The sequence below is a fragment of the Marmota marmota genome, unplaced genomic scaffold (genome assembly GCF_001458135.2).
Source record: "Marmota marmota marmota unplaced genomic scaffold, marMar, whole genome shotgun sequence".
NCBI lineage: Eukaryota > Metazoa > Chordata > Mammalia > Rodentia > Sciuridae > Marmota > Marmota marmota.
Window position 1 is genome coordinate 33,742,614 of NW_026000005.1, and position 12,787 is coordinate 33,755,400.

The window sequence follows — 12,787 nt, forward strand, 5'->3', positions numbered from 1 at the left end:
TTGGTGGGATTTTCCAAGATGAGTTCCATCAGTTTTTCTCATAAGGTGTTTTATGAGGTGGGGGTGTTGGGGAAACCTTATGTTTGTCAAGAGCTCAGTCAGGTGACTGCACGGGCGGGCGACAGGGCCCCTCCTCCAGTTGGAGTGGTCTGTCTACCGCAACGGCGGGAGGCTAGGCTCCTCCAACTGGGGAGGTCTGTCTACCGCGCAGGCGAGCCGCTGGGCCTGTTCTCCAGGTCGCAGGTCTGCCTACTGTGCAGGCGCAGGCGGCGGCTGGGCCCTTCCTCCAATTGGGGTGATCTGTCTACCACACTGGCAGGCCGCTGGGCCCCTTCTCCGGGACGCGCAATCTGCCTACCTTGCAGGCGGCGGCTGGGCCCCACCTCCAATAGGGGTGATCAGTCTACTGCGCCGGCGGGCCGCTGGGCCTGTTCTCCAGGTCGCAGGTCTGCCTACCTTGTAGGCGCGGGTGGCGGCTGGGCCCCTCCTTCATTTGTGGTGATCTGTCTACCACACGGGCGGGCTGCTTAACTGAGATAATTGAAATGTGCTTAGCACATGATGTTAGCTCTTACTAGCTTCGCCCACTGGCATTACTTTTATGTATACCTTCTCATTTTAGCCTGCTTTACTAAGATAACTTCTTAACCAGTCTAGTCTCTTTTTCTTTTCCCAGTCTAGTCTCTTTCCAAGCCATTCTGCTACCTGAGTGTTTTGGTTTTTTCTCAACATGTACCAGTTTATTGTAAAAGATATTACAAAAGATACAGAAGAAGAGATGCACAGGAGAAGGCATGTAAAGGAGTGCAGAGTTTCCATGCCCTCTGGGCATGCCACACTGTAGGAACCTTCTGTGTTCAGCTATCTGAACTTAATTCTTTTGAGTTTTTATGGAGACTTTTTATTACTAGGTATAATTGATTAAATCAGTGGCCAGTAGTGATCAACCTAAATTCAGCCCCTCTCTCCTTCCCAGAGGTGGAGAGTGGGACAAGTCTTGCTGAAGCTCCTATCCTAAAGCTACCTAGGGCTGCAAGCCAAGGGTTTTTTGTTTGTTTGTTTTAAACACAAATATACAATCATATCACTCCTGCTTAAAATTCTTTAATGTCATGACTCTTGAACTTTTCTTCTTCTTTTTTTGTTTTTTTTTTTTTGTTTTTTTTGCCTCCTGTTGTATGGGGGATTGGATCCAGGGGTGCTTTACCGCTGAGCTACATTCCTAGCCCCTACTCACATTTCTTATGCCTGTAATTTATACATTTTCTAGCTTCATCTCTAACTACTTCCCAGCTTGTGCTCTATGCTCTAGCCCAGTACAACTGCTTGGTATTATAGGGGATACGCTGCTCATAATATTTTCATTGTTTTTATATTTATTTTTTTATTTGGTATTTTTGTATACCTAGGGTTTAGAAATAAGCTTAGTGACTGACACATTGTAAATATTCAGCAAATGTTTGGCTACCTAAATGAATTACAAAACTTATACATATTTGTGAAAGAAAGTGAGAAAAGGAGAAAGAACAAATACTCTGGTCATATCATCCAAATGTAGCAGTTATTGACATTTGTGTGTATGTTGTTGTATGGGTGATTTCTACATTCCAGAGCTTAGTGTCCTCACAGATAATTTGGGAATGAGAGTTGTTTTCCTTTCACACTTCACATGAATGCAGTGTATGAAAAATTTCTAATACTGCCGTTAACCATATTAAAGTTTCACTACTTTTTGCTTATTTTGCAGCTGTTTTTATGTACCTGGTACTGAGAAATTGGTATACATCTCTCTTCACCCTTCCTTCCTTATAGTTTTGTTTTGGAGGAATTAAAAAACTCTTCCATTTAATTCAGCCTCATATTTCCACAGAATTTTGCATAGTGCTTTGTAGATAAAATGATTCTAAATTTTACTTTATAAGTTAATGAATATTGTTGCAAGGGGCTAGTTGATATATTAATGGTACTTTTCACCAGTGTTTTCTTGAAGAGCCAGCTGAAGTTCAGACAATATAGTAACTTATTAAACTCTAGGTAAACAAAAAATAATCCACCATGAACACCTTCAAGAAAGTAAGACCCTAGTGCTAGTCCCTAGTGCTAGTCAGGGACAAAATGAGACTGCAATCCAGTCTTTTGTCTTTAGATTTCCAAAAGTCCTGTCTGTCTCCTGGGAAGAACTGGCAAAGGTTAACTGAAATAGCTGCATAACTGGCTCTGACTTTTTGTTGTTATTGTTGTTGTTGTGCCTGGGACTGAACCTGGCCTTGCACATGCTGGGCCAATGCTCTACTACTGAATTTCTTCCCAGTCCAATGATCTTTTTTTCCCTAAAATACTCAGCACCCAGTGGAATTTCATTCTTCCTTAGTTTGTGCATTTTTATTCCATTTTTGCCATAAAGATTTTGTGTGTTTGGTTTTTTTCCTTCTACTTTCAAGGAAAGGGCTCTGAAAGACAGCCTTTGTTTCCTTTTCTGGTCACCTCTTCTCTGCTTCTCAGAGGGAAAAGGTCAGTAGTGAATGGAAAAGATGTCAAGTAATGTAAGTTTTAATTCTCATACATATGGCCGTAATGATTTCGTTGTTGTTGTTGTTGCCAACATGTAAAAGGAGATTTGTTACTGAAATACTGTCGTGGAAGCCAGATTTTACCATTACTTTTTTTTTTTTTTTTTGCTTCATTTTTAAGATAGCCACCTCTGTAAAGATTATTGTCTGAAGGTTGAGGCCTTGAACCACACCAAAAAAAGAAAGAAAGAAAGAGAAAAGAAAGCAATACATTTAGATACTAGTCTTGAAAAATCACTGAGAGTACATTTTTACTGGTCTTACCACAGAAAACATGGATAACTGTGTGGGTAATGTGTGTTAATTAGCTTGATGTGGCCATTCTACAGTGTATACATATTTCAAAACATCATGTTATACATGATACATGTATAATAATCATTTGTCAGTTTAAATAAGTTTTAAGAAAGGAAATACTAGATCATAGTTATTAATTTCTTAGTAACTAATGTCACTCAAGCTTTTTTTTTTTTTTCCGGTAGAGGGATTAAACTCATGGGTGCTTAACCACTGTGCCTCATCCCCAGCCCATTTTCATATATTATCTAGAAACAGGGTCTCAGTAAGATGCTTAGGGCCTTGCTAAGTTGCTGAGGCCAGCTTTGAACTTGTGATCCTCCTGATTTAGCCTCCTGAGCTGCTGGGATTACAGGCATACACCACTGCACCGGCTCAACCATTTCTCAGTGGCTGCCTTACCCTGATTATTTCTCTGTGAGAAAATTCTTTATACCTTTACATTCCGCAGCATATGGGCAGAGTCTTTGGCTTTAATTTTCTTCTTTGCAATTAACCTGACCTCCTCTTGATTTTAAAACAGGTTATTAAAACCAGCATGTTACTTGAGGGAAAATGTATGTACTTTCTTGGACTCATCTTTCCCTTAGTACACAGATGCTGTTGGACTTGGTTATCACACCATACAAAACAGAATTAGGTTTATAAAAGGACAAATTAAAAGGGTTTTTTGCAATTATTTTTTAAGTTCAGGGCTTCTTTACAAATCTCTTGTGTATTTAAAGATTGTCTAGTAAGTTTTGGTAGTTGTAAGTAGAAGCTTATAAAGTTATGATACACATGATGAGAAGTTGGGTTATGGGACCCATCTTCTTTTGTGTACATGGAATGCTATTAGCTTTTGGTTCCAAGATAGAGGCTAGCAAATGATGTCTGAAGGGTAGATGGATTTCTTATTTAAATGTAAGTTTCTATCCCCTGTACTTGCAGTTTTAACTTCTCCGAGGACTTTGTGATACAACTGCTTATTATGATCTTGTACTACTGTGAAGCAAAGCCAGAACTGCTCCAGGTTGGGCTGCCAGGGGCCCTGTGGCTGGGAGTGGGAGGAGGGCTGTTCATGAGGAAGAATTACGTGCTGTGGCTATTTCTCATGCTTGGAAAATAAGTTACACTTTTCATATCAAAACTTCTGCTTTTTGTATTTTGTTTTAAGGGGGAAAGTAAACCATTTTTTTTTCTTTTCTTTTCTAGCCATGAAGAGGGTCCCACTGCTAAAAAATGTAAGACTGAGGAAGGGGAAGCCCACTTCAGTGTTTCTGGCCTGGCTGAAGTCAGTATCACAAAGGTAAGCAGAGCCTTGCTGGTGTTCTACCCTTCTCAGGAAGGTAGGGACTTGAACAGATGACATCAAGTTTCATTGGTCAGTTAATGCCACTCTTTCTCTGTGTACTGTAGAGACCTATTCCATACTTTTTCCTTTCTTCCTTTAAGTAATTATTATCAGTAAATCACCTATAGAGTTAACTATACAATTGTATAATATATACAATTGTATAAGCTCCAAATAACATGTAGGTTGTAGAACACCTCAAAGCTCCAAATAATATGTAGGTTGTAGAACACCTCAGTGGTAGCACATTTTATACAGATTTTTTTCTTGTTGCCTTCATTTTGCAGCTTTCCATTTAGTCAAAATGGGGTAAGTGGGGTAAAAGTTATCAGTCTTACTCTCCAAGTACATAAAATTTTAAGTTAGTATAACTTTCCTATTTCTTATCTAATACCCAACTTCAAAACAGGATTCAGAAGTTTAGGATTTTCCCAAATCAAGTATTTTTTGACACTTGAGAGCTTTATTTAATGAGAAGATTTTTGAAACTTGAAAATATCACCTTTTTTTAAGTTGCATTATTTTGATTCAATGGATCTTAAAACTTGCGCTTTACTAGCAAATTACACTAAAAGGGATATTCAGCATCATGGCTTGTCTTTTTGTCTACCAGAAATGCTCTCAGAAAAATCGGGTGTTTGAAAAGTGATTTAGATTTCATTTGTATACTTTATAGTATACTTATACTTATTTGTTTTGAGAACTTTTCTATGTACTATTCCAAAGCAAACTGGAAATAGTAGTACATTTTATACTAAAGTTTCCCAGCGCAAATAGGAACTCCATTGCTTTCTCCCATGTGGCCCATTAAGGTTGGGACCAGCAAATTAAAGATACAGTTAGAAAGTGTCATTAATTTTGGCAGAGAGTTGCATCTTTGAAACTTTCTCTCCTAGCATTGTAGACTTTATACATGATCTGCTTTTACTTTTTTGAGGACATGTTCAGCTTGGACATATTTGTGTGTTCTGCCAAAACTTCAATGCTAAATGGCCAACAACAGTCCTCCAGAAGGGGCAGTTAAGTGAATCAAGCATTAAGCTGATATTTCTTATATTATTGTAGTGGAGCAAATACTGTGAACTTATACTACAGCATCCTCCCTTTTCTTATTGATTGCGTTTTAGTATGTACAGGCAGTACCTGTACCACATAAAGCCCTCAAGCTGGGCTTGTTTCTGATGACCCTCTAGAAACAAGTCAGCTTGCATAAAGAAAAATGAGTGAAAAGAGTTGGGCAGCTGTGTGACCACTTGAATCTGCTAGCTTATAACAATGCCCTAGGAATGAAAAGGATAGAAAAGGCCTCCTCTTTGTCTTTAAGAACACATTTATTGGGTTGGGGGTGTGGCTCAAGCAGTAGCGCACTTGCCTGGCATGTGCAGGGTGCTGGGTTCAATCCTCAGCACCACATAAAAATAAAATGTTGTGCCCACCGAAAACTAAAAAGAAATAAATATTAAAAATTCTCTCTCTCTCTCTCTCTCTCTCTCTCTCTCTCTCAAAAAAAAAAAAAACCAAAACACATTTATTACATGAAACCATCTTGTGTTGCCTGAGATGCTGCCAAAAAGAGAAGAGACTTGTAGGTTTATTGTCTGTGGGTCTGTTTCAGGTTGGAAGTGTGAATCCTGTTGAAAACTTCCGTGCTCTAGTGAGACAGAAGAATGCCAGCTTTGAGGAAGGTGAGTGCCTTGCCATCAGGTTGGTATTCAAGAGAAGCTACATAATTAAGATAATGGATTTAAGATCAGATTAATAGCTGTTGCTTTTTGTTATAATGTTTTATGCTGCTTTTGTCTTTATTGGCAGGTCTTTGCAATTGTTCATTATTAGGGGCTCCCTAAGGCAGTATTACGAGCATGTGGAGGAAAATACAGCACAATTCTGTCTCCAAAGAGAATAATTTATAGGTCTCTTTGTTAAGGAAACTTGGGACCAGACCATGGAATTTTAGTTCCACTTCATTGAAGTTCTTTGAGGTCTTGTGAGTGAGCTTAGATCCTTTCTTCCTGTTTTTAGAGATTCAGTTCTTGTTTCAGTCTTGAGTTTAGTCCCCATTATTGTAGTCCTAGAAATACCTTGCTGCTGCCCCTAGATTTGATTCTTCTCAAATTGACCACATCCTCACATTTTTCTTATCAGATATAACCTAGAATTTCTTTTAGACTGGGGCTAATATCAGTATAGCCTTCAGAGACAGATGGAGGGTCTGGGACCAATGTTTATTCACTGGATTGGGTTCAGGTTCCTATTTATATGCCATTTGAAGAGTTGCATCTGGCAGTCGGTAATCCTGCAGGTTTGTGTTTGTATACAGTATATTACCTTCATTTTGGATGCCCAAGGTCAGGCCTATTTTTGAGCTGCCTTTTGGGTGTGTATTTATGTTCACATGTGCACAGAACTTCTCTTCCAGCATGGTGACATTTTAGAGGTAAAACTGGTCTTTTAGTGCCTGTTAACACTACTACCTAACTTAGGTCTAAAGCACCTTACTACTTGCAGTTTAGTAATCTGGCAAAATGACTGGACCTACTGTGCTGTTGCTCAAAGGCAATCATAACTAGTTGGGCCTCAAAGAAAAGCAGTCTACCAGGCCAAGTCCTATTGGCAAGAACACCAAAGGCCAAGCCCATGAGAATTTCCCAGGAAGACCAGCTTCATCATCATCTGCAGTCTTAATTGGGCTATGTATGTTTGGTGTTTTTAGATGAAAGACCTTTTGTCCTTCCATTAGTTGCCATTCAGGAGAAAAGCTTTGGAGTTTAACAAAACAAAACTTAATCTAAACAGAAAAGGGAAATTTACAATCTAAGTGACAGTTTTCCAGGAGGACTGGTGAAAGTAGAATTTCCCTCTTATGTAATTTGAGGTGATCATGATAGACTTTCATAGTGTGGAACCTGTGTTATAGTCTGTTTCGTTGCATGTTGTGACTGTTTAGAATGTGGCAGACAAGTCAGTGGACCTGTTATCTATCATGATTATTGTGTTTCTGAAGAAAGATTGAGAGCTTCTTAGCTTTTAATTTCAAGGACCTTGCCAAGTCTGGTGTCCTCCCTTTGGAAGCAGTTGGTCTCCCGGGTTGTTTTATGCATGACCTTTTCAGGGATTAAATCTGGCTGTGATCACCATTAAGTGGTTATAGTGCACTCTGGTTATTTTGTGTCTACTATGTTCAAGACATTGTGCTAGCTTTATATTATATTCTTTGTTTCATTTACTCTGGGGAGCAATCCTGCAGTTAAGTGAGGAAGCAGAGAAAATGTTAGAGCTTTAATAGCTGGTGTCAGAATTTTCCAAAGGAGAGTATGATTTGTACTGGGAAAATACTTTGAATGGTGCTTAGGGGAGAGAATGGGTCTTTGTTCCCAGGCTTGGTGACCAGGCAGTGCTAGAGCTTTAGAGGAAAGATAAGTGCCTCTGACTCAGAAGTAGAAAACCTGGAGCTGGTTCAGGAGAAGAGGAATGAGGCGAAGAGGTAAGAAGGAGCCAAAGGAAGTGAGAGAGTTTAATATATGGGCACAGCCTTCCACAGCATGTCCCCAAGTCCTCACAAATAACCAGTGTCAGTATTTGTACTGAGTTGGTATACTTTGTTGGTGAAGAGGCAGCATGGTTTCTGGAATTACTTCAGGCAGAGCAGAAAATACACCTGAGAACACAGGAGATCAGAGTCTGAAGATACCATGAGATACCATGAGAGAGTAAATTCCTGGAACTTTACACAATCTTAGGAAAACATGGTTTCTCCCAGGCCAGGGAACTGGGGATTTATAGCAGTCTTGTAAATATAATAAGGGTAAGTGGACTAGACGGCCTATAGGTTACAATAGGTAGTATTATCTCCATTTTAACAATGGAAACACTAAGAATGACAGAGATAGACTTTCCCCAAAACCACACTGGGATTCAAACACATGTCTCTTTAATATACTGGATTTCTCTGCTTAGCCACATTTCCTAACAACTTATTTTTCTATGCTTTTAAACAAATCATGATAAGGTCATGTATCTGAAACCTTGTGCCTATGGATAGAACTTTTTATGAGTAGACTGCCCTTTCATGTTGAATTTGACTTTTGAGTCCTAGCACATTGCTAGTGTTGTGACAGTGGATATCCCTCTGTACCTCATTCGAGGGCTTGGTGAATCAGAGCTTTCCAATGACATCACAAAACCAGACTTCCCTCCAAGCTGTCAGAAAATAGGACTACCTGCTTATTAGCCACTAGTTCTGCTCTGTGGTTCGCACTAGGCTTCTCTTTTATCCCTCCCTCTCTTGCTTCCAGCTCCGGAAATTTTGTCTCCTCATTGCTTGTTCTTCTGCTTGGGCATCTCTTTACTAAGGCCCTTTATGAGCCAAGACCCACTTCCCTTTCCCACCAAAGAGCACTCCCTAGAGATGTTAAGCAGCCTTTAAGGTAGTGATGTCCTTTATCCCTGTGAGAGGCCTCTGTCTAGGAAGGTGAAGGGAAGCCGTTTCCTTTTCTCCAGTCTGCCTTTTGATTCAGTTGCCAAAAGTATGCTCAACAGTAGGTAGTTGGTAAGATTGTTTTACCCAGTGGTAGAACTTGGCCTTTTCACTGGAAATATCTTCTGACAGGCCTAATTATAGAATAGTCACACCAAGAGTATGGTGATACCATTTTCCAATATCAGCAGTCTACAGCGAGAAGCTATACATTTTCTTATCTTCTGGTTTTCAGTGTGAATGTTTCTTGTTCTAACCTTACTGGTGGAGAGGAGATAATAAATCCCAGGTGATGTGTTCTTCCTGGCCACTGGTGTTTCTGTGAGCTGTCTTGAAAGCTCTGTTAGGTACCCTTCTTCTGCCTGTGCCTTTCCTTCTTTTCCCCTATGTGCCCTGTCATTCTGCCACCATAGTTTCAATAGAGACCATGGCTCTAAGTACAGTCATCTATCAGTTGTGAATGTAGGGTTGTTTCCCTATGCACGCTATTCATAAGTGCATTATCACCTTTGTCTATAGTCTGTTATCCGTGGTCATGGTTTCTATAGACTTCTCAGAGCCTCCTCTAGTGTAGTCTGTCCACTTGTTTGAATATGCTCCCCCACCCAGCTCATCAGTAAAGCTGTTGAGGAGGAACACTATGGATTTCCAACTGTTTGCCCCTTCCCTTCTCTACTTAAGAAGAGTGCTAAAATGGTCAAAAGATAGCAAATTGGAGAAAGCAAAGCCACATTGCTTCAATCCTTCATGCAGTTCCTGCGGGATTGAAATATGTCTGAATTTATAAATTCCATTGAGTGTGGGACAATTATGTAAAATAGCTAGAATGTTCCTTGTGCGACAGAAACAGGCTCTCAGAGCCTGTCAGAAAAGATGGATATATGGAGACAGCTAATAGGATGGGATGTAACTAATTTTATAATGAGATGATTCTCTTTCATGTCCCTTGTTTTTGCCATTTAGATTATAGGGTCTATATTAGGCTTCTGCATAGTGACAGGGTAGTAGAACTCCATTCCACTAAATTGAATTCACATGAGTATGACTTGTTTAAAAACAAAAAATCAAAAACCTGGGAATACATTCTAAGTAGAAATGCTACAGATTCCCAAACAGCTGCCACTTAACATTGGATCTGTGTACAGTGTGTACCTGTCCATTTGATTAGAAGATTGTATCCATTTTTTTTGTGGCTGCTGAGGCACGTAATTTCTCTAGTTTTTCTTTCCATTCGTTTTGGATCATATCCCTGAGTCTTTTTGCCTTACTTTTTCACCTTTCCTTATTTTCATCATCACAAACATTATTTTAATTTTAAAAGATATTTCTTAGAATTCACTTTTCCAAAGTTTTCCAGCAGAAGGTAGAATGGGGTACAATTAGTGATGATATTATATTAAAACCAAATATGGAGATTTCTTGGAAAATTGGGGAATGGAACCACCATTTGACCCAGCTATCCCTCTCCTTGGTCTATACCCAAAGGACTTAAAAACAGCATACTACAGGGACACAGCCACATCAATGTTTATAGCAGCACAATTCACGATAGCTAAACTGTGGAACCAACCTAGATGCCTTTCAATAGATGAATGGATTAAAAAATGTAGCATATATACACAATGGAATATTACTCAGCAATAGAAGAGAATAAAGTCATGGCATTTGCAGGTAAATGGATGGAGTTAGAGAAGATAATGCTAAGTGAAGTTAGCTAATCCCCAAAAACCAAATGCTAAATGTTTTCTTTGATATAAGGAGGCTGATTCATAGTGAGATAGGGAGAGGGAGCATGGGAGGAATAGGGCAGAGGGGTTGAAGGGGAAATGAGGGGGCATGGAGTTATTAATGATGGTGGAATATGATGATCATTATTATCCAAAGTACAGGTGTGAAGGCACGAATTTATGTGAATATACTATGTATACAACCAGAGATAGGAAATATTGTGCTTTCTCTATATAATAAGAATTGTAATGCATTCCGCTGTCATATACAAATAAATAAGTAAATAAAACCAAATAGATCTTTGTTTTAAACGATGTAGCAGCACTATCCCATTTGCACAACTGTTTATTCATATAGAGTATGCAATTTTCTGCTGAGTCAAGCCCTAAATGGGATCCTTGATCATTGTTCTCTAGGAAAAATTTCCTGTGTGTGTGTGTTTTATTTTTGTAATTGACCCTGATTTATGTAATCTTGGGTATGAATTATGTAATTTTTCATAGCTCTATCCAAACAAAGATTAAAAATGTGGCCTCTGTCAATATGCACAGATCTAGTCAGTTAAAAGCAAAAATTAGTTCTGTCAAATAACTTGAATATCTTAAAAGAAAGATACTAAATACAGTGGTGACTAAAATTTTAAAATTTTAAACATCTTTAACTTATGAAAGTGTTTTTGTTGTTTTGTTTTGTTTTTAATAACAGTTTGGTATACTTAGTTCTATCCCAAAAGAGCACCAATGCATCTAGTCATGAAGGAGGTTTAGTCTGTACTTCATATATTTTCATTTGTTCTTCACTGGCTTCCTTTTTGACTCATTTTAAATTGTTAAACCCCAGAACTTAGTGATCCAGGATTATTTTATGCCTTTTTATCAAGACAACCTGTCTTGATAAAAATAAATAAAAATAAAAATCAGTCTGTTTAGAATCCTAGAGGATACCTGCTGAGAGGGTGTGTTAGTATTTGACATGGTAAAGACACATCAGTGGTCCTTATGGTCTCAGTCATCTTCCATGTGGGTGACTGAAGTCCAGCTATGTAGTAAAGTGACTTCCCTTAAATTTGCTGACTAATTTTTCTTCTTTTATGTTACAAATTGAAAAGTTATCTTTCCCTCTGGCTGAAAACATGGCTCTTAAGAACACATTTTCTGCATCAGAGCCCAGATCCATGCAAGCTGGCATTTTACTTACTGAGCCATTGGCTTGTATTGACCCCTGCCATCAGTGTAGCCCTTGTTCATAGGCAGCTCTCTTGAGATGCAGAGTTCACTGGTGCTCAGAAGAAAGGGGTATTCCATACAGCTTGCTGTTGGAGTTGACCTTTGCAGTCACTGCGCGTGAATATTATTTGTAAGGCAGAAAGCAGTTGAAGTACTTACTTTGTTTTTTTTTTTTTTTCTATCTCCTATAAATTCTGTGATTCTTCCTTGCATGGTAGATCATTATCATGCAGGGCAGTGCACTTGGTTTTCCTTGAATTGGGCTGTCTTCAAGATTGCTTCTTAAGCCCAGCTGGTTGAAAAAGGAAACTGATTTCAGATTGTGCTGATGTGCAAACTGCTTTAATCAATGACTTAAAGTGACTGCTTATGGCAAGCAGCAGAAGCTCTTAACCAATTAAGATTTTTGGAAAGGATGTTAGGCTTTTGTTAAAATAGGCACTAATCAGCTGAAATGTGTTAAGAGGATCCTAGAAACAGCTTGGAGTCTCACTTAAATGTAATAAAAGTGTTTGGGTCCTGTCCTTTCAAATTGCAAGCCCAAGGCCAAAAATATGCTGATGCAGAAAGAAGTGGTAAGTGTAATTTGGTACAGTTAGTCCCATCTTATAGGTCCATGCATATCTGCATAAAACTTAAAAAAAAGAAGAAGAAGAAGAAGAAGAAGAAGCAGCAGCCATGCTTGCTTCTCTGGCCAGAAGAGAAGGAAAAGAGTTTCATTCAGATAAAGAATGCAGTTTCAGCGGGGATTAAGAATATTGTTAGCCTAGATGTCTTTGGAAAATTTGTGCGCGCCCTCGTCTCTCTCTGTCTTAGAAGCATTTTTTGAATAAGAACTATCTTTTAATCTTTTTTATAATTTCTTTACCCTTGAATCCTCTAGTATTTTCTTGCACATTAAGAGTAAAATTTGCTGTCCAAGCTTTTGTGATTATTCTGTAATATAGAAACGTCTAGTATCTATGGTATATCTCCACAAATCTCATAGATAAATTGTACTTATTACCAGTTTTTTTACAACTTTATTGAAGTAAAATTTTCTATTATGTAGTGTACTTGTAAGAAACGTTGGTGATCTTTTGTAAATTTATAGTTGTTGTAGAGACACCACCACAATCCAGTTAAAGAATGTTTTTTTTTTTTTTTTTTTTTTTTT

General features: G+C 38.6%; 1 protein-coding gene across 1 annotated transcript in view; it reads left to right on the plus strand.

The window, feature by feature from the left end:
* Xrcc5 (X-ray repair cross complementing 5) overlaps positions 1-12,787 on the plus strand; it is an 85,431-nt gene that overhangs the window by 44,612 nt on the left and 28,032 nt on the right. Inside the window, exons 15-16 of the mRNA XM_048808989.1 lie at positions 4,062-4,155; positions 5,816-5,953. Coding sequence (XP_048664946.1) covers positions 4,062-4,155; positions 5,816-5,953 — 232 coding nt within the window. The remainder of the gene's footprint in view (positions 1-4,061; positions 4,156-5,815; positions 5,954-12,787) is intronic.